Source organism: Peromyscus californicus, unplaced genomic scaffold, assembly GCF_007827085.1.
Source record: "Peromyscus californicus insignis strain IS unplaced genomic scaffold, ASM782708v3 Scaffold_18__1_contigs__length_77618521, whole genome shotgun sequence".
Taxonomy (NCBI): domain Eukaryota; kingdom Metazoa; phylum Chordata; class Mammalia; order Rodentia; family Cricetidae; genus Peromyscus; species Peromyscus californicus.
In genome coordinates this window covers 75,980,101-76,002,332 of record NW_026294480.1, presented here as the reverse complement: position 1 = coordinate 76,002,332, position 22,232 = coordinate 75,980,101, and the positions used below count along the sequence as shown (strand labels likewise).

At 40.7% G+C, this 22,232-nt stretch overlaps 1 protein-coding gene across 3 annotated transcripts in view; it reads left to right on the top strand.

The window, feature by feature from the left end:
• Nucleotides 1-22,232, top strand: part of Skic3 (SKI3 subunit of superkiller complex) — a 107,986-nt gene that overhangs the window by 83,719 nt on the left and 2,035 nt on the right. For all 3 annotated transcript variants that reach the window (XM_052743716.1, XM_052743717.1, XM_052743715.1), the window contains 4 exons: nucleotides 9,049-9,201; nucleotides 17,929-18,059; nucleotides 20,074-20,197; nucleotides 22,010-22,103. In XM_052743716.1, the coding sequence (XP_052599676.1) occupies nucleotides 9,049-9,201; nucleotides 17,929-18,059; nucleotides 20,074-20,197; nucleotides 22,010-22,084 (483 nt within the window). In that variant the 3' untranslated portion in view covers nucleotides 22,085-22,103. The remainder of the gene's footprint in view (nucleotides 1-9,048; nucleotides 9,202-17,928; nucleotides 18,060-20,073; nucleotides 20,198-22,009; nucleotides 22,104-22,232) is intronic.

Sequence of the window (22,232 nt, the reverse complement as noted above, 5' to 3'; positions counted from 1 at the left end):
ATTCAGTCATGGTGTTTTATCACAGCAACAGAAAAATAACTAATATAGAAATTGGTACCAGCATATGAGCACTTTCTTAGAAGAACCTGACAGTGTTTTTAAAGGGATATGGAAGACTTTGGAATTTTGGACTAGAAAAGTGATTGAATGCTCTAAGTAGGGATGAAAGGCCGTTCTAGTAGGAGCCTGGAAGACAGGAGTAATGCAGACCGTGAAGGCCCAGCTCAAGAGGTTTCAGATGGGAATAGTCTTAGCAACTGGGCTAGAGAACATTTGGGTTATAATTTTGCAAAGTATCCAGCTACTTTCTGCCCATGTCCTGAGAACTTTCCTGAGGCAAATGGAAAAGTAATGGACTAATTTCTTGAATGGAGAGCAATTATATTATATAATGTTGAGTCAGTAGACTGCTTGTTATTATTTACTCCTTTCAGGTCTGCAGAGACAAAAAGTAAGAGGGCAGAAAGAAATACCAAATGAGCAGCTTGGAGAAAAAATGAGCACCAGAAAGCTTAATGTTTCAGCCAAGGTGTGTGCTAGAAGAGAGGCTCTAATTGTGAAGGAGATTAGTGCCATTAAGGAGACTCCTGCCTTACACTGAAACAAAGGGCAGCATGCCAGGCCCAGACCTCACCCAGCTAAGCTTCCATCTTGTAGAAAGAGAGCCTAAGGTGTTATCTAATCCTAGAAAACAGCTGAATGAACGTGTTCCTGCTAATGTGATTCGAGGGGGTTATTGTCCATTCCAAGCTGGCAGTGGTACTGGCGTTAGAGGCACAAAGAATGCAAGAGTGAAGGGGTTCTCCATTTTCTTGTGTAGTGTCAGAGAGCTGCTGAGCTCAGGCAGCATGTGGCAGGGGTGTCCCTGACTGAAGGTCCTGAGAGGGCAAGAGGCCGTGGGGGCCATTGGTGTGAAGTGTGAACTGTATTCCAGGATCGCGGAGACCCCCAAAAGACCACCACAGAGACTGAGTCCCATACATAAAAGCAAAGAGCCTTTATTTCAAACTTGAGCTTGGTCTCTCTGTCTGTCTGACGCAGCAGTGAAAGCAGAGAGTGCCGAACCTGGGTGGGGTAGAGTTTTTTTTATCATAGTAGAGGTTGTGGGTGAGGAGATTTTCAGGGTTCAGGACCCTGATTGGCTGATATTTGTCTAGGGGTGTCTTGGCAAAAGGGGAATAGGTGTGTGCTAGCTCAGGGACATCTGGGAATCTTAATCTAATCTTATTTAATGGTTGGAATGTTTGAGATGTCAGGTACTTTCCCTTAAATGCTGGCCCTCCCTGGCTGGTGTCAGCTTACAGATCTGGGTGCTGCCTGCCAGCAAACTGAAACTCAGGCCTCCTTTTTAGCTGTTTTTATGGAGCCTGTCGTGGCAGCAGTGTGGTCAAGCTGCTGCTTGGGTCCCATATGAGTGTGAAGCCTCTGTTGCAGTGGAGATCCCAAGATAGTAAAAAATGCCAGAGCTTTGAGACAGCTATCTAGGAGACTCTGCAGACAGGGAGTGAGACCGGCCTAAGAGGGAGGTGTGTGTTGCAGCAACAGAGCTGAAGGGGCTGAGCCATCTAAGCCCTTTAAAGTCCCAGACGTCAGATATGGAGCTAAAGAATTTGTTGTTTCCCTGCTGTGTTTCAGTCTTGTTTGGTACAGTATTTCCCTCTATACCCCATTCCTCCTGTTTGGAATGGGAATGTGTATGCTGTGCCATTATATATTGGAAGAATGTAATCTGCTTTATTTTACAGTGGTTTACAATTAAGAGATTACCTTGAGTCTCAGAAGAGGCTTTGGACTTTTAAACAGTGTTGAGACTATGGGAACTTTTGGAGTTGGACTAAATGCATTTTGCATTATAATGGTCAGGAGCCTTTAGGAGCCAGGGAATGGGATGTGGTTGTTTAGATGAGAAATGCCCCCCATAGGCTCAGGTGTGGTGGTATTTTACTTGTACTGAAATGTGATTTTAATTGTATGTTAATAAATAAAGTTGTCTGGGGGTCAGAGCTATTAGAGTCATAGCAAGTGCATGGCGTCGGTGGCGCACGCCTTTAAGGACCTGGAGGGCGGTACATTCAGGCAGTGACGAGGCAGTCACATGTTTGGGTTTACAACCAATGACAAGGCAGAACAGGAAGACTTTAAGGACAGACACACAGGAAGTAGGTCCCTTTCAGAGAGCTCTCTTGGCTGGAGAGGATCCCTGAATCAGGAAGGGTGAGGCTCTTAGCTCTGACCTCTTGGCTTTCTTCTCTGAATTGGCTCTGTGTTTCTTATTTTATAAGACCGTTGGTTGCATCTACATTTGGCGCCCAACGTGACAAGAATCCATTAAAAACCGCTTAACTTGGCTTGGCGGCAGGTCCGGTTTCCTGCCAGGGCGGCCGGCAGGTCCGGTCTCCCGCCAGGGCAGCCGGCAGGTCCTGTTCCCCGCCAGGGCGGCCGGAAGGCAGCTGAATAGGCAGTGGGCCGATGGCTTCTGATGTGCAATGGAACAGCAGCTGAAACAGTTATTCTTGAAGAGTAACTAAGCTCACGCCTCGCAATAGTAAACTGGCATTTGACAGAGGGATGTGGAGAAGAACGGGATGCTAAGATGAAGCCATATATACACAGCCAAGAATGGACAGCTGAATTAAAAAATCAACAACAATTTCCAGAATTTAAAATCCTGAATCATGACATGACACTAGTGGAATTCAGGTGTTTCTGGTACATGGACTGCTCTCACCCAATGTGAGGTTGAACTGTCGACCTTGTGTACATCCTACTTCACAAATGAGTCTGTCAGATATGCTAAGCCTATAGGCTGAAGATGATGCCCCAACACTGTGGAGAAACCTCAGGTGACTGTCCAGGCAGCTGGCTGTTTCTGTCAACTCACAAATTTTTTGGAAGTTGCTTGCATGCACTTTCTGTTTTTATTTTTGTTAGCTAATATTATTTCCTTCTTGGGTCTCTGAGGGAGTTGAAGATTAGTTAGTTATAGTTGAAGGTTAGTTAGTTATAGTTGAAGATTAATTAGGATAGAAAGTGAATTAGATACATTTTGGACTTAACAAAATAGGATAGATAATGAAATTATTTTCTCTGAATTTGTCAAATACAAATGGACTAGACATTGTTTAGACATTTATTACTTGTATATATTGTATATAGTCATTGTACTTTTGTATATAGTTTTTCTTTTGTTAGTTATAACCTTTTTCTTTTTTTTCCTTTTTATTAAAATAGAAAAGGGGAAATGTGGTGGTATTTTACTTGTACTGAAATGTGATTTTAATTGTATGTTAATAAATAAAGTTGTCTGGGGGTCAGAGCTATTAGAGTCATAGCAAGTGCATGGCGTCGGTGGCGCACGCCTTTAAGGACCTGGAGGGCGGTACATTCAGGCAGTGACGAGGCAGTCACATGTTTGGGTTTACAACCAATGACAAGGCAGAACAGGAAGACTTTAAGGACAGACACACAGGAAGTAGGTCCCTTTCGGAGAGCTCTCTTGGCTGGAGAGGATCCCTGAATCAGGAAGGGTGAGGCTCTTAGCTCTGACCTCTTGGCTTTCTTCTCTGAATTGGCTCTGTGTTTCTTATTTTATAAGACCGTTGGTTGCATCTACACTCAGGCATTTGAAAACAAGTCTCTAGTTGATGGGAGTTTGGGGACATACAGGAAATGCAGCTTTGCTAAAAGGGGTCTGTTACTGTGGGTTGGCTTTGAGAGAATATAGTCACTTCTGGTTTGCTGTCTCTGCTTCCTGATGTGACCTCAGTTTCTGGCTTCTGCTTCCATGCCTACCACTTGTTGCTGTGCCCCCTAGCCACGATGAACTCTTACCTTTCTGAAATCGTAAGCCTTCTATAAAAAAACACTCTTCCTTCTATACTTTGACTTGATTGTGGTGTTTTATCTCAGTACCAGAGAAGAAACTACCAGTCTATCATGGTGGCAGGAGCTGGAGGCAACTGGTCACCTTGTATGTAGGAAGCAGAGAACAATAATTCCACTGCTCAGTTAAGCTTATTTTCTCTCTTTTTAAATTCAGTTTAGGACCTCAGTAATAGAAGCTGTCAATATTTAGTGTGCTGGCTGGTTTTATGTCAATTTGACACGAACTAGGGTCACCTGAGAGGAAGGAACCTCAATTAAGACAATACCTTCATAAGACTGGGTTGTAGGTGCCAGGTGGTGGTGGTGTACTCCTTTAATCCCAGTACTCAGGAGGCAGAGGCAGTTGGATCTCTGAGTTTGAGGCTTGTCTGGTCTACAGAGTGAGTTCCAGGACAGCCAGAGCTATTCCACAGAGAAACCCTGTGTTGGAAAAACAAAAACAAACAAACAAAAAAAGATTGGGTTGTAGGCAATCCTGTAAGGCATTTTCTTAGTTAGTGATTGATGGGAGAGGGAAGGCCCAGCCCTGTTGTTGGATCCTAACGACTCCCTAGGGGAGGAGGTGAGAAGGCGTGGTGTCAGCGACACAGACACTGGGAGTCAGTTGAAGGCAAACAGCAGACTCCTGTATTCAATAACGAGGAAGGCCTTATCTACCCTCCTCCCAGCACCCAAGTTGTGTCCCAGTCTAGTGGCATTGCGTGGCCTTCTTTAGACAGACTCCAGGTTGACTCATAAGGAAGTACATTATGTAGTGCTTTGGCAACTGGTTTGTGCTGTGGGATGTTCTGTATGTCAAGTGTGTTGCTGATTGGTCAATAAATAAATCACTGATTGGCCAGTGGCCAGGCAGGAAGTATAGGCGGGACAAGGAGGAGAATAAAGCTGGGAAGTGGAAGGCTGAGAGAGAGACACTGCCAGCCACCACGATGACAAACAGCATGTGAAGATGCCGGTAAGCCACGAGCCACGTGGCAAGGTATAGATTTATAGAAATGGATTAATTTAAGCTGTAAGAACAGTTAGTAAGAAGCCTGCCATGGCCATACAGTTTGTAACCAATATAAGTCTCTGTGTTTACTTGGTTGGGTCTGAGCAGCTGTGGGACTGGCAGGTGAGAAAGATTTGTCCTGACTGTGGGCCAGGCAGGAAAGCTCTAGCTACAGGTTTGAGCCCATTTCCTCAACCCTATGGGCCTGTCCTACTCACAGCCCATTGTGGGTGGTGCCATCCCTGTACTGGTGGTCATGGGTTCTATATAAAAGCAGGCTGAGCAAGCCAGTAAGCAGGACCCCTCCATAGCCTCTGCATTAGCTTCCTTCAATGATGAACAGTGATATAGAAGTGTAAACAAAATAAATCCTTTCCTCCCCAACTTGCTTTTTGGTCATCACAGCAGTAGAAACTCTAAGGCATTTAGGTTGGGTATACCCATCTCAATTAACTTAGTCTAGATACTCCTTCACAGAAATGTCCTGAGGTTTATTTATAAGGTAATTTTAAATTTCAAATTGACAGTCAAGATTAACCATTATATGCCTAAGTTGGGGTTTCTATTGTGAAGAGAAACCATAACCATAGCAACTCTTATAAAAGAAAACACTTAACTGAGGCTACCTTACAGTTTCAGAGGTTTAGTCCATTATCATCATCATGGAGAAGAGCATGGTGGTGTGCAGGGAGCTGAGAGTCCTACATCCTTATTGGCAGACAACAGAAAGTGAACTGCGACACTAGGTGTGGCTTGAGCATATATGAAGCCTCAAAGCCCACCCCCACAGTTACACACTTCCTCCTACAAGATCATACCTGTTGCAACAAAGCCACACCTCCTGATAGTGCCAGTCCCTATGAGTTTATGCGTGTTAACTCTGCCTATAGAAGGAATATGTACAGTTTCCCCTCAGCTACTTTATGGGTGTGAATATCTAAGATTTTAAGGGATATTCTGTGATAATCAAAGATTAAAATGGATATTTTAGTACTAGAGATTTTCATTAGCAGCTTATCTGCACCTTTAATTCACTTTGATGAGTGCTATAAAAAGTACACAGTAATCATTGTACCCCTAATTTTTCCTAATAAAATACAGAGAAGCACATGTTGACTGTATTCATATTGTTACTTCTTCCATGGCCCAGGAAGGTGTTCCCATAGTGACTGTATCCAAACTGTTACTTCTTCCATGGCCCAGGAAGGTGTTCCCATAGTGACTGTATCCAAACTGTTACTTCTTCCATGGCCCAGGAAGGTGTTCCCATAGTGACTGTATCCAAACTGTTACTTCTTCCATGGCCCAGGAAAGTGTTCCCATAGTGACTGTATCCAAACTGTTACTTCTACCATGGCCTAGGAAGGTGTTCCCATAGTGACTGTATTCAGATTTTTGCTTCTTCCATGTCCCAGGAAAGTGTTAAAAAGACAGAATTTTGAGTATAGGTTTCCTAAACATTTATTTTACTATTGTAATCCTTCATTCTTAACTTTCTTTACATCAAGCTTTTTATATCCCTGCTCTAAGTAATTAAGAAAATTAAATAATGTCATGAATTTAGTGAGAGTTTTGTTTTGTTTTTCCCCTTACAATCAATAACTCTTGAGCTGGGGCGATTGCTTAGTGGGTTCGGTGCTTGCCTTGCAAGCGTGAGGACCTGAGCCAGGATCCCCAGCACCCACATAAAGAGGGGAGGTGGAGACAGGAGGCTCTTTGGGGCTCCCTAGCCAGCTGGTCCAGGCAACCATTGCACTCCAGGTTCAGTAAAAGGCCCTGGCTCAGCAGAGAAGGTAGAGACTGATGGAGGGGGACACCTGACATCAGTCTCGGGTTCTCGTGTGTGTACCCACCCCCATGAGCACATGCAGGCAAAATGCATACACACAGGAAAGGTAAAAATAAATCTTTTAAGTCCCACTTGGTCATGATATATTAATGTAATATAATGATGATGTCATTTTGCAAATATCACGTTTAGAATTTTTAAGAAATGTTTCTATATGGGTGTTTTACTTGCATGTATGTGTACCTGGTGCTGCTAAGGCCAGAAGAGGGCATTGGAGCCCTGGTACTGGAGTTACAGAGGTATATTGGCTGCTCTGTGGGTGCTGGGAATTAAACCCAGGTCCTCTGCAAGAACAGTAGTGCCCTTAACTGCTGAGCCATCTCCAGCTCGCATGTGTAGAACTTTTGACTCTAGAGTCATAAGAGAAATTAGCCTGTAAGTCATTCCTGTAAGGTCTTTGCTAAATATTTTTTATCTATGTTCTGATTTCTTTGTTCTTTATTTTCTAAAAACTAATTTCTTCTTTTTGCTATTTTGTTGCCGTTTGTTTCATCTTAATTTTTGTTTCCTGCCATAGCTTCTTAAGACAGAATTTTGTTATTCTAATATGTGTGGTTTTTTTGTTTTTGTTTTTGGTGTGTGTGTGTGTGTGTGTGTGTTAGTTTTCCATGTGTGTACAGATGCACATGTATGTTCATGAATGTAGAGCCCTGAGGTTAATATTGGTTGTCTTTTTCAGTTGCTCAGTGTCTCTCACTGAATCCAGAGCTCACTGTTTTGGCTTCTCTGGCATGCCAGATTGCTTTGAGTGTTTCTTGTCTCATTTCTTGGACACTCGGATTACAAGTGGATGTTGTGCCCACCTGGCTATTACATGGACTCCCAGAATCCAAACTCTAGTCTTTACTTGTATTACGAGTGCTTTGCCTGATGATCCAACATCCCTGCTGTCTAATGTGCATTCTGGTGTAGCTTTTCTATCATCACTTGTTTCAAAATGCTCTTTGTCATTGGGATTTCTTTGTCTTTTTTTATATGAAGCATCTTGGAAATTTTCTAATATGAGAGTATTCTAGATATTTCCCTGTTAATGATTTCAAGTATAATTCCATTTAGTTAGAACATAACTTTATGATTTAAGGCCAGTGGTTGATGAAATATAGTCTCTGATAGTTTTTGAGACAGGGCCTTGGTAGTAGCTCAGGGTGTCCTGGAACTTGTGATCCTCTTGTGAGGTCTTCAGAGTGCTGGGATTATAGCATAAGCTAACATGTCTGGCTTAAGATTTGTTTTATAACCCAGCATAAAGTCAAACGTGTTCTGCGGTGGTTGATTACATCCTTGAAGTAGGTAGTGTAAACCAAGCTTGTCATTGCTTCTATCTTTTGTCTCCTTACTGAATTTTATTTTCTGGTTTTTAGTATGATTACTGAAATAGGCATGCTAAAATCGCCTGTTACTCTGAACTTGTCTACTGTTGGTTTCTGTCAACCTTTTCTCGTGAATTCTATGTTGTTGGGTATTGCCATTTGTTTTTGCTCTTATTTGGGGGGCCAGCCACCCAGCTCCCAAATAAATCACACACGGAGTCTTATTGTTACTTATAAATGTCCCGCCTCAGCTTGGCCGTAAAGTTAAGTTTCCAGCCAGCTTTACTTATCTTAAATTACCCCATCTACCCTTTACCTCTGGGCGTTTCCCATTCTCTTACTTCTGTAAATCTTACCCTTACTCCGTGACTTGCTGTGTAGCTGGCCCATGGAGTCCTCCTCCTTCTCTGACTCCTAGCTCTCTTCTCCCACATTTCTCCTACTATTTATCCTCTCTGCCTGCTAGCCCTGACTTTTTCTCTCTCCTGCCTCACTATTGGCCATTCAGTTCTTTATTAGACCATCAGGTGTTTTAGACAAGCACAACAACACAGCTTCACAGAGTTAAAGAAATGAAACATGAACAAAAGTAACATACCTTAAAATAATGTTCTACAGCAGTTGGAGAAATGCTTTGGAAGGAGGGCTGTTACAGTATTAACTTCATGCCTTGCTGTTTCTGGCTTAAAGGCTACATTGTTGCATAGCACTAAAGCTGCACAACTTGCTTTTGATTAGTGTTTTCATAGTTTATCAGTTTTTGCATTGTAATTTGATATTCTTGATTTGTCATCTTCCAGACCCTTTAGACTTCAGCTTGATATGGCTAGGAAATTGTTGCTGGCAGAATAAACAGTGTGATTACCCTCATTCTTTTGGGGGGACACAAAACATAACAATAATTGGATTAAAAATTTAAGTTCTTTAGAGTTTATTGAATGTGTTGGGAGTGGGGAACCAGACTGTGTACTGAACTCAAATGCTCTGCATCTGTCTTCCTTTCTATTCCTTAGTGGTTGGCACAGGTGTATCAGTCCCAAGGAATGATGGGTGCTGCAGAGATGTGTTACAGAAAGAGTCTACAAGTGGCATCCCAACAGGGCAGTTGGAGTGGGAAGCTCTCGAGTCTGTTGAAGCTAGCACTGCTAGCATTGGAAGTCTGCATGGTAAGCATGTTATCATTGTGATCATGAAAGCGTGATTCCTTCAAAGAACCTTTTTCCTTTTTAAATTTGGAATCTTTTACATAGTGATACTCTTTATCATTTTCCCCATTGTTTCATTAGCTTTTGCTGTGGTCCCTTGTGGACTTTGTACCTTAAGCTCTGGAGGAACATAGAGCAATAGCAACCCACAGCTACACCAGAATTTCTTAACTGTTTAGGGACAATCTAAGAATGTAATTTTAAAAGTTGAGTTATACTGATGGAAGCAGATGCATAGATCCACAGCCGGGTGCCAGGCCAAGCTCCAGGAGTCCAATCAATGAGAAAGAGAAGGGATTCTATGAGCAAGGGACATTGAGATCTTGATGGGAAAACGTACAGAGATGAACAGCCAAACTAGTGGAAATGCATGAAATGTGGACCAATGGCTGTGGAGCCCCCATGGTACTGGACTAGGCCCTCTAGATAGGCGAGACAGTTGATTAGCTTGAACTTGTTAGGGGGCCCCCAGGCAGTGGGATTGGGATCTGTTCCTGGTGCATGAACTGGCATTTTGGAGCCCAGTGCCTATGGTGGGACACCTTGCACAGCCTTGGTGCAAGAAGGAGGAGCTTGGACCTGCCTCAACTGATTGTACCAGGGTCTGCTGACTCCCCATGGGAGACCTTGCCTTGGAGGAGGTGGGAATGGGGGATTGGTTAGGGGGAAAGGCTAGGGAGCAGGAGGAGGGAGGAGAGGGGGATCTGTATATAAAATGAATAGAAGATTTCTTAATAATAAAAAAAATAAAATGTAAGAAAAAGACAAAAAACTGAAAAAAAAACTTGAGTTATAACAAGTGTATTCTTGGTAACTTAAGAATTCAAAGTCTGCTACTTACTGTGACAAAGATGCCAGGATTTAACTTTTTTTTAAATTCAATTCCTCAAGGTATTTCTAGAGATCTCTATGACTTGATACCCTGTTTTCTGATGCCAATACATAGATTAACCTAAACAGTATTATGTGTCAGTAGGGAAAAATTTTAAATATATACGTGAGAGTGAAGTCAATCCGCAGAACAATGATCTGATATGATCCTATTTGAGCTCCTGTATATTTGGTATATATGTTTAAGAATCAGGATGTATATACCATGTGTGTTTGTAGCTGTGCAAACACAGCAGTGCATAGATACCATTATGTGGAGAGATACATGAGAACTATAATGACACTGACTTTGAATAGGGATAAGGAAGAAATTTTAAATCATGTCTTTTGATAGTATTTGATTTTTTTATCATATTCATATAACTTATGGTTAGAAGAGACTGTCCTGTGCAGTCCTGAAATAACTTGTTTTTACCTAAGTATTCCATGCAAATATGATTAACTTACTTTATGTATCTTGATTAAGAAACAAAAGAGTTAAGAGATGTTTGGGGGTTGAATGCTGTTGGTGGTGGTGTAGACCCATGGGCCATGTTTTGTTTTCCTCTGTGGCTTTTCCAGTGCGTTATGCATAGGTGGTTCTGGAGCAAGTGAACAAGAAACAGCAGATGATTGAGGTGTAAAGAAGCAGTGGAAACAGTTAATACAGGTTATCTAACTGTGGTAATCTGAGTGTAATTGTCGCCTGTGAGCTCATAGGGAGTGGCACTGTTAGGAGGTGTGGCCTTGTTGGAGGAAGTGTGTCACTGTGGAGATGGGCTTTAAGGTCTCCTGTGCTCAAGCTATGCCTAGTTCAGACCACATCCTGTTGCCTGTGGGTCAAGATGTAAGAACTCTCAGCTCCTTCTCCACCATCATGTCTGCCTGCATGCTTTGCTTCCTGTTGTGATGATAATGGACTAAGCCTCTGAACTGTAAGTGAGTCACCCCCAATTAAATGTTTCCTTTATAAGAGTCACCGTGGTCCTGGTGTCTCTTCATAGCAATAGAAACCAAAGACACTGACATACTGTTTTACATGTTCCAGCTTTAGGTTTCACCAGGGTCTTTACACCCTTGGGAGTGGTTGAGCTGCAGAAGCCATGTAGTTTCTGATGTACTCTTGTAAATAGAAACAAGGACAATCGGTACTTTTTAGCCTGAATTAATATTTGTTGCTTATAAATATCATTCTAGATTTTTAAATTCTAAGATATTAAAACCACCTGGAATGAAATAAATGATAATTATAGCAATACCAAATGCACAGAGCACGAGGCTAAGTGTTTTGTACAATTACTGGTTTAGTAGTTACAGCAACCCTCTTTTAGAGATGCATAAATCAGAATGGTGTTTAGTAATAACCACATGTGTTTTCCCCTGCCCCCAACCACTACACCCTAAGATCATTTTCTCCTAGAGCCTGTGTTCTGGTTCTGTCAGTTACTTCCTGTGACCTTTTCAGCTCTTCAAACAGTTCAGCGCCGTTTTTTCCTGTTTTTCTGCTGACACCTACTTCGCCTTCTTGTGGATTTATTATGTTAAGTGAAGTAACATTTATAAATGTATAAATGTTTGTAAACATAAACCATAAAGCACTAACTAATTTAGTTGGTTATAAGATTGGACACCAATAGTTACTATAAGGAAATAAAATTGATGCCATATATAAAGTAAAACATTGATAGGAGAATGTAGAATATTTTAAAATTAGATTGTATATGTGATAATGTGTGAAGAGATATTAAACTAATAAGTTAGTAAAGCTATTCGACTCAGATGCCACAGTGAGATATCAGATCAGGAAATATGTTTTTGAGACAGAAGATTGTTAGCCCATAAGGAAAGTTTAAACGCCTCAGAAGAGCCACACTGAGAGGTAAAACAATTCTGCACTGGAGATGTTGCCTCCCCGTTTTTACCATAGGGCATTTCAAAAGACATGAAAATAAAGAGCTCCTCAGATGCTTGGTGTGTTTCTTTTTGTCCTTTGGGCACATGTTTAAAGGTGTTTGGACAGGTAACTGGCATGTTTCAGAGGCTGTTGGTTCTCCAGTGTAAGGTTTTAATATGGAACAGGAACTTGCTGGTGTTTTTAGAAGTGACTTCCTGCTTCTAGGAGAAAGTGGCCAACGGTTGTTGAATTTCAAGGTGGGTAGGAATGCCTGCCTAGAGAGACACTGAACTTGTATTCACCTTCTGTTAGCTCTTTCCTGGGCTAGTGACGGAGGCTGTAAGTCTCTTCGGTGTGCACAGTGGCAGCAAGCCATAGTTTCCATTTCTGCTGTGTGCTAATGAGGGTGACCAGCCAGTGCTGTGCTGTGTTGCTATGCTATAGTGCATGGTAGGTTAAATGCATTTTGACTTTATGATATTATCCACTTGCAATGGGTTTGTTGGGATTTAACCCTATCACAAGGGAGAAGCATCTGCAGGGGTGTGCTAATGGACATGTGTCCCATGCCACCACACAGGGTTCCACACTGGATTTAATGCTTTGTACTTGTCCTCTACAAATTTTTAATAATTTGTGAATATTTTCATTTTTGTGCTGAGACCTGTGGGCTGTGTGGCTAGATGGGCATCTACTCTTGAAGTTGAAAGTGTAAGAAAGCTAGCCTAAGGAAAACAGCTTTAAAATCTCTCAGGCCTGGAGAGCCTCATGTCATTCCTTACTAGAATACTCGCCAGATGTAAACTTCTAAAAATTTACTAAGGACCTGGATATTGCAGAATATTTGTTTAGCTATGTAAAGATGTGTTGCTGTTTTACTTTGCCTGCCTATGAGACCTGATTAGTCTCACAAAATCAGAATGGCCACTAGCAAGGGAGAAGGTATTGGTGGAACTTCCAGGCAGTGAGAGTACGTAGGAGGAGGAATTGAGGCTTGGAAAAGAAAGAAAAGGAGATGCCAGGGGCTGGCCAGCCAGACAGACAAGGAGAAAGCTGGAAAGTAGGACATACAGAATGAAAGAAAGGTAAAAAGCCCCAAGGCAAAGTGTAGATGACTAGAAATAGGTTAAATTAAGTTAAAAGAGCTAGTGGGGCAAGCCTAAGTTAAGGCTGAGCATTCATAATTAATAATAAGTCTCTGTCTTTATTTGGGAGCTGGTTGATTGTTGACTACACCTGGAAATACAGTTAGCATGAAAGTACAGGAGTACAGTGGAGGGACAGCATGCCATCATGGCTTTGCTGAACCTCAATGAGAGGGTCTTGAGAGACTGTGGATAATGTCCTTGCATAGTAATTGAACTATTTGATACATAGAATGTACTTTATTTAGATAGTTAATGAATGTGTACAAGATGATGTGAGTCATGAGTCCTACTATAACTTATATACAGAGACAGAAAAAGTTTATAATTTATTATTATTATTATAGTTTTTTAATAATGTTTTCATACAGTATATTCTTAGTACAGTTCCCCTCCCCGAGCTCCTTCCAGATCTTCCGCACCTCCTCACCCAACCACCCACCCAATTCCATGACTTTCTCTCTCTCTTTAGAAAGTAGATAAGTAAAACAAATTAAAAGAAAAGGCACAAGAAACACATACACACAAACACACACAAATAAAACCCATAAAAACACAAAATTGGAAACATAATATGCAAGCAAAAGACCAGTAAGACAAAAAATGCCCAAACAACAATATGACACAAAAAGTCGACGAAAACATCATTGAATTCATGTTGTGTTGGCCATCTATTGCTGGGCATGAGGCCTACCCTGAAGTATGATTAATATACCCAGTGAATTTTATCTATTGGAGGAAACTAAGGTTTCCTTAGCAAGCAGATGTCAGTTGGAGATAGCTTCTGGGTTAGGGAGGGGAGCTCATGTCTACTTTCCCTTTTCAGTGTTGGGACCCCATTTAGCTTGATCTTATGCAATCCCTATGCCACACAGTCTGTGAGTTCATATGTGAGTCAGTCCTATTGTAGATGGAAGACACTGTTTTCTTGGAGTCATCCATCCCCTCTGGCTCTCAGAATCTTTTGGTTTCTTCGTCTACATATTTCCTGAACCCTGAGGGGAGGAGGTTGATAAAGATACCCTGTTTAGGACTGAGTGTTCCAAAGTCTCTCACTCTATGCACATTGTCTCTATATTTGTTCCCATCTGCTGCAAGAGGAAGCTTCTCAGATAATGGCCGGTCAAGGCACTGATCTATGAGTGTATCAAAATAATGTCATTAGGAGTCATTTTATTGCTGTTATTTAAGAAAAAAATAGTATTTGTTTTCCCCAGGCCCATGGCCTATCTAATCTTGAGTCCTTGACCACCTGAGCAGTGTTCCATCTCATAGAGTGGACCTTAAATTCAGTCAGATGGTGGTTGGTTACTCACATATTTGTGCCATTATTGCATCAGCATATCATTCAGGCAGGTTACCATTGTAGATCTCAGGACTTGTAGCTGGCTTGATATTTACCTTTCAGTACCATGTACACTAGTCAATAGGGGTAAAGGCTCTAGTTAGGCACCAGCTCAACTTCTCTGTGTTCAATGAGATAGATAAGTGTTATCTTCCACAATAGAGCTTTACTCAGTCTATGGAGAGCAACTAATAGCTTGTCAATAGCCTGAGATGTTTGAGAGTTCCCATTGGGCCCATTTGGCTAACAACTCAACTAGATGTAACCCATTCCTAGCAGTGGAGGTTTTCACTTGATGGCAAAAGATGTCTAGTTGAGTCATTGCCTCACCTATTACTTGGTGATTCCATTTGGATTTCTTTTATATGTGTATATTTTTAGGATGCTCTTACAGTAGTAGGTTTCTTTATAACCCTCTAATGATGTGTTAGCTGTCCCTTTCCTTATTCCCTTCCTTGCTCCTCTCTTCCATCTCTTTCATCCTCCTGCTCCATTCTCTTCCTCCATATTACTTATATACAGAAAAGAGAGAAAAAGTCTATAGTAAGTATTATTATTGTCATTATTATTATTTTGTTTGTTTGTTTGGACAGGGTCTCACTATGTATCCCTGGCCGGCCTTGAATTCAAAGATCCACCAGCTTCGGCTTCTCAAGTGTTGGGATTAAAGGCATGAAACACTACTCTCAGTTCAATAATTAATTTTAAAGAGCTGAGGAGATGAAACCAAAAGTATGCTCTGATTATGTTGTTGAGTATGTGTAAACGGAAGATTTGATTTCTTAGAATTTAGAGAGTGTATTTTTGAAATTACTGGTGAGAGTTTCGTGTGTGTGTGTGTGTGTGTGTGTGTGTGTGTGTGTGTGTGTGTGTGTCCACATGTGTGGGTGTGGATGTGTGCACACATATGTAGAGGTCAGAAGTCAATGTTGAGTTTCTTTCTCAGGCTATTTCCACGTTACCTGCCAAGGTAATTAGAACCAGGAAGCACCAGTCCGTTAGTCCAGCTGCCCAGCTTGCCCTCCCCTTCCTGACTCTGCCTCCCTAGTGCTGAGATTACAGGCGTGCCATCATGCTCCACCTCACCTGCAACCCCAGCCTTAACATAAGTGCTCGAGAGTTGAGCTCAGGTCCTTACACTTGCACAACAAGTACCTTATCCACAGAATCATCTCTCTGTTTCTAGTTTGTAAAAGGACATGAGTTACTGTTTTATAGATGCACCGGTAGGGTTGGGCACCACACAGTCCCTTGTTCTCTGCAGTTAGATCTGTTGGGGTTTTCTGCAGTGGTATCCGTCTGTTGTAAGGAGAATTTTCTTTGATGAAGGGGTAAGAACTAAACTTCTCTGTGAGTACAAGCAAAAATGTTTACAATTTAGGGATTGTGCTGGTGTAGTAAAGTGGCTGGCACCTCACTAGTCTCGAGTAAGTGGCTAAATTTCCAGTCCCAGGCGTAGGTTTGCCTCTTGTTTGAGCAGGCCTTAAGTTCAGTGAGAGCTGCTGGACACTGCCAAGGTGTGTGCACAACTGCTGCACTGCTGTCAGGTTGTCATGCCGTGCTGGTAGTTGTGTTCATATGCATATATGCAACATCAATTAAAACAGGAGGCTATGAATTTGAGAGAGCGAGGAGGTATGTGGGAGGGAGAGAGGAAAGGGAAGTAGAAAAATGGTGTAATTTTGTTCAGCATGTAACATATAATTATATATCACACACACACATTTATACAGTGCTTTATTTCTGCTCTCATATGTACAAAAGATGTCTAACAACCTGTTATCCTTTTGTATATTCATTAAGCATTGGTCTTCTTCCTTGATTGTACAAACTACTCTTGCTTACACTATACTTAGAGGCTATTGCTCTAATATTTTTGTTGCAATTAAGTGGAATGTACTATGTATTTGTTATACTTATTATATGTGTTTGTTTTACTATGGTTATATTAAAATGTGAAATAAACTATTTTGACTTTTAAAATGCATATTTTGGATACTTGTAATTAAGAAATCTTGGTACAATTTAAGGATTTTTTTGTTTTGTTTTCTCTTTTAGTATGTTTATTTTTTGAGGTTATAATTGTATAATTCCTTCCTTCCCTTTCTTTTAATCATCCTTTGTGTGCCCCACCTCCCACCCTGTAGTGTTGATTCATCTAAAACACAATTCCTACACCTAGGGTTCAGAGATTGTTTCAGAAAGGCGGGGCAAAAAGATTCTAAGAGCCAGAGGAACAAGGGTTTTGCTGAGATTGTTTTTGAGGTAAGATCTCATTGAGGATGACTTTGAACTTTTATGCTCCCTGCGTCCACCTGCTAGATAGCAGGCATGTACCACACATCTCATTTATGTGGTGCTGAGCATGAATCACAGCGCTTCATGCCTGCTAGCCAAACACACTACCAAGTGGGTTACCACCCCAGCCCCAGGAAAGCTTTAGTAACTTTTTCATCTTACCTAGTTTTGTTACCGCTTATTTTCAGTTACTGTTTCCTAGGAAGTTCAGGCTATTTCTGAATCAGTACTTTTTATAAAACTTGTTTGTGACAAGGAATAGACATGCATGTTCCTCCCATGCAATGGCAGTTCTTTGTTTTCAGTATGAATGACTTCGATTCAGTTCTTCTCTCGTCTGCTTTGCATATTCTATGTTGTGATTATTAAATTTCAGGTTTTCTTTTCTGATGATTTTTGAAGAGCAATACCTTAAATTTACCACTGTCCTAGTCATTGTTCTGTTGCTGTGAATAGATGCCATGACCATGGCAACTCTTATAAAAGAAAGCATTTAATTGGGGCTTGCTTACAGTTTCAGTGGTTTAGCTTGTTGTCAGGATAGGGAGCATGGCAGCATGCAGGCAGACATGGTACTGGAGAAGTAGCTGAGAGTTCTACATCTAGATCAGCAGGCAGCAGGAAGAGCGAGAGACACTGGGCCTGCTTGGACATTTGAAACCTCAAAGCCTACCTACCCTCAATGACACACTTCCTCCAACAAGACTATACCTCCTAATAGTGCCACTCCATGGTGACCAAGCATTCAAATCTATTAGCCTATGGTGGGCATTCCTATTCAAACCACCACAACCATTATTAAAAAGTTTGGTCATGTTAAATTTGGTAGACTAAAGAAAAGATTACTAGTTAATAGGGCTGTTATCTATAATGTGTATTTTTCTTTTAGCAATGTTTTCCTGTTATAAAATGATACCTTCTTTTTGAGATCTTCCCTTATCTCAGTGTACCCTATTTTGTTGATCCTTAAGGGCAGGGAACAGATCCTATATCATTTTTAGTAATTATAATTTTGCTCTTTGTAGTATTTGTATGATGATAGACAAGAAGGGGATCCATAGTGAGAGCTGAGCTATGTGCTTTTTTTAGATTGAACATGTCAAAACTTTGAGTTAATGTTAATTTGCACTTTTTAGGCTAATGTTTCGGGTGATCACTGGTCGTCCTTGCTTCAAGAGGCCACAAGCGAGGCCTTGAAAGTTTGCTTCTGTCCTCTGGCTGTCTTCTTGCAAGCTTTGTTACAGTTCAACCGCAAGATGGGAGCAAGGTATAAGAAATCTGTGTTTTTTCTTGGCTTAGAAATCCTACTTCACTGTACAGCCTCCTAGGAAATGATCAAGGGAGGATTTATAATGAGATAAACTAGTGTAACAAGCCTTGGGATATCCTTATATTTCTACTTTCGGAACATTTTATTCTGTATTGCAGTGAGGAAGAAAACATTTCATGTTTATTTAACAAAAAAATTGATGCATGGATATGAATATAACAAGTTTGGCATGGTAGCATTTCACGTGAAGATAGCCTTGAGGTTTTTTTATTTTCTTCTATTTTAGGGTCAGCCATCAGTGTAGTGTGGATTCTAGAAGCAGACAAAATCAGAGGGACCCTGACTGAAGGTTATTTTAATAGAAGTTTTGCTAATTTAACAAACTGGAAAAACTAACAAATGTTGGGAAAACAGAGCTATTTGTAAATATGTGCTTTCATGTCTAGAAAAGTTAAAGGCTATTTGAATTAAAACAAAATTTTGAAAATATTATTAGAGGTTGGGGTGGAAGGTCTCAAATATGAAGAACATTACTTAGAAGTCATATATATGAGTGGAAAGTATTTAAAATTTTTTAAAATAACATGGTTCTAGTACATCAACCATATTAAAACAATGAACATTACTGACACTGAATACAGAATAGGTATTATAGAAACAGAGCTCACTATATATATAAATATGCCCCCCTCAAAAAGCCAGCCCTCACAAGTAAGACTGAAGTATGGTCAGCAGTTCTGGCATTTATAATATTTATCTAGCCAGAGGTGAGGTGGGGTGGGGGAGCTCTGTGCGTGCGTGCGTGCATGTAGACAGTCTCACTGAGAAATGTTGTCTGTAAACTACCTAATGAACCCTTCCTATTGATGCACATTGTGAGCTACATAAGAATGCTAGCTCTCATGTGACCCTACACTTTCTTACCATTGTTATCATTTTCAAAAATTAGCCCCTAAATATGCAGTCTAGGAAGAAACTGTGATTATGATGTAATCCTGTGTGTGGACTTCTTCAAGACAAATTCTTCAGTTCTGCTCAGTCTAATTGCTATTTATAGGATCCTTCTACTTAGCAGTCCTGAAGTTAGTTGTTTTATGTTATTTCTACCACTAAGTTGTTTTGAGGGTCATCAATGTTAGTAAGTTAGGAGAGAAAAAAAAAATCAGAACATAACTGTAAATCATTTTGTAATTATATGAGTTGAGTTCACATATTGTACATGTCCTTAAAAACACTAAAAACTTGATTTTACACATTATTATACAGTAATATATTTCTTGTTCCTATATATCATGGCTGTGTTATTGGTTGTTTATTTATTTGTTTGTTTGTTTGTTTGTTTAGTTGGTTAGTTGGTTACTTAAATATTTTTTTCTCCCTGTGAATTTTCTAAATTTTTGAGATAGGGTCTTACTGTGTACCCCAAGTTGCCTTGGACCTTGTGAGCATTTTGCCTTCGCCGTTTCAGAACTAAGCTTATAGGCATTTGCCACCATGCCTGGCTGATTTTTCTGCAACTGTCAAAAAAAGATACAGGGTAAACACCCAGAATTGTTCATACAATTTAGAATCTTCTCCTCACTGTATGTTAAATGAGCTTTAATTTGCATGTCTGCCATAGGAATAGCAACAGCAATAAGATTGTGAATATAAAGTATGACTAAATGTCATAGTGCTTTGTGTATACAAACATTTAATAAATAATAGCTATTTTCTTATCAATAAAAATCATAAAGTTAGCCGGGCGGTGGTGGCGCATGCCTTTAATCCCAGCACTCGGGAGGCAGAGTCAGGCGGATCTCTGTGAGTTCAAGGCCAGCCTGGACTACCAAGTGAGTTCCAGGAAAGGCGCAAAGCTACACAGAGAAACCCTGTCTCGAAAAAACCAAAAAAAAAAAAAAAATCATAAAGTAATCAGATAAGATTTTCAAATGAATGTGTGAGACTAATATATAAAATCCATCATAATAACTTAAATGCTCTGCAGTAATTGTAAATGTCTTTCTTCTAGAGAGACACGGCGACTCTTGGAGAGAGTGGTGTATCAGCCTGGTTATCCCACCTCAATTGTATCAACTGCACGCTGGTACCTTTTAAGACACCTCTATGCGAAAAATGACTATGAGCTCATTGACGTAAGCTGTTAACTTTGTTTAAAATACTAGTTATCTTTTCAAACTTATCCTACTCTTAGTGAAATTTTAAAAGATGAATATCAAATTCTTTGGCCAAAATACTACGATTAATGTTGCATCTGCTGAAAGTAGATAAATAGTTATGTACATGGATTGAAGGTTTAATGTAGTTAGTGTTTTACATACATTTGTTATAAAATTCTCACCTTGGTGTTATAATACTGAAAGCTGAGATTCTTTGGCATGAAAAACCAAGGTATTAAAGCTATGCTTAACAATAGTTAAGTGTAGATTCAGCAGGAAGACATACTAAGTTTTCTTTGAGTAACCATTTAGAGTTCAAAATCCAAATTAATGCCTAGTACTGAGGGTAGAAGACATAGTTTAAGACTCTCTCGGGGCCGGTTGTGAGCTATGTTCTAGAGGATTGCGTAGGAGAGGCTAGCGAGATAATACCAGGTGCCGCGCTTGTCACGACAGTCAGACTTGGATCCCTACAGCCCACTGTGGAAGGAAAAGTGACTCCTGAGGGTTTCTTGTGACATCCACATGTATCCACATTCACCTCACCCCCACATTTAATAGTGAGTAGAATTTATACTTCCATCTATGTGTTTTAGGTGCTTTGATTTATGACTTTCTCTATTCTGTTATTGTAAAAAAATAGCTTGAAATTGTTAGCCATGTTGGGGCATGGAATTTAAGGTAACCTAAATCTGAGTACTTGGGCATGCTCCAAGAATAAACATATTTGGCTCCAGAATAAACTTTCTCTTAGCCATTTAAATAAAACAAATAATTGCATATTTTTGGCAACTTAGATTAAAAGCTGTTCTCACGTACATGTCTATTTATCAGTGTAGTTTTACAAGCTCTCTTAAGTGGAAGAAAAGGGGGAAATGTTAAGGAGCTTGTCTAAAAGGTACTATTTTTTCTGTTACCTGTGTCTTCACAGCGTGACGGGTATGAAAGTCATTTACGAGATAGACAGAGGTTTATAATTGAGAGGTGCTAATTCAAAACCCTTACCTAGCAAATGCGTAGGTGGTTTATCAAGTGTTCGTTGTATTTCTGAACATCTCATGAATAGGGTCCCAACTGCTCTTTCTTCCAGGTAATCTTTTTATGGTGTTTTTACAGCGAGCAGCCTTGGGGACAGATAGTGTCTCTAGAATAAGTTCCTCTCATAATGCACCTCACTGCACAGGTGGGGAACTGTATATACCCATCCGCATCATCCCCCGAGAGGCATAGAGGACAAAGGGCATGGAGACAAGTGTCAGTGTTTGTGCCCCTGGCTGAACCATTAGCAACGCAGCCAGTTGTCTGACCAGAGTCTGTGTTATCAGGCAGAAACTTGAAATTGCCAGGCTCTGTCTTGTTAGTTTGCAAGAAGAGCAAGTCCCACACTTTCCACAGTACTTGATGCCTGACAAGCAGAAAACAGCCGAATGATCTGATGGAATTGCCCCTTCCTGCTTGGGGCGTTTGTGAAAAGTATGAAAAGCTTCTTGACAAAACCAAAGCCTAGAGCTTAGACAGTACTCATGGCTTTAAGCAGGATGCTGCCATCCGGCAGTTCTGTATGGAGCCTTCTCATGTGGGGTCAGGGTTACAGGTGACAGAATTGCAAGCAGAGCCCTTAATTTTATGCACAACTGATAATCAGAACAATCAAGATACTGACATTTTTACTAATGAACAATCGTTAACTTTGGTTAGTAATTTATGACAGCAAAAGTGAACAGCTGCATCGCTGTAGATGGTGTCCCTTTGAATATCGCTTCCCGAACTGTCTGTGATTTCCCACAGGTGTTGGTGAAGAATGCTGAAACTCACGGTGATAAAAGAACATTGGATCTGAACGAGAAGCTGTCGTCACAGTAATCTCAGGCTGTGAGACTACGTAAGAACTGAAGAAAGTAGGACAGGCGGTGACGAGTTCACCAGAACAGCTAGTCTAGGACTAGAGCTGTATCAGCTGGGCGCGGTGGTGCACGCCTTTAATCCCAGCACTCAGAAGGCAGAGGTGGGT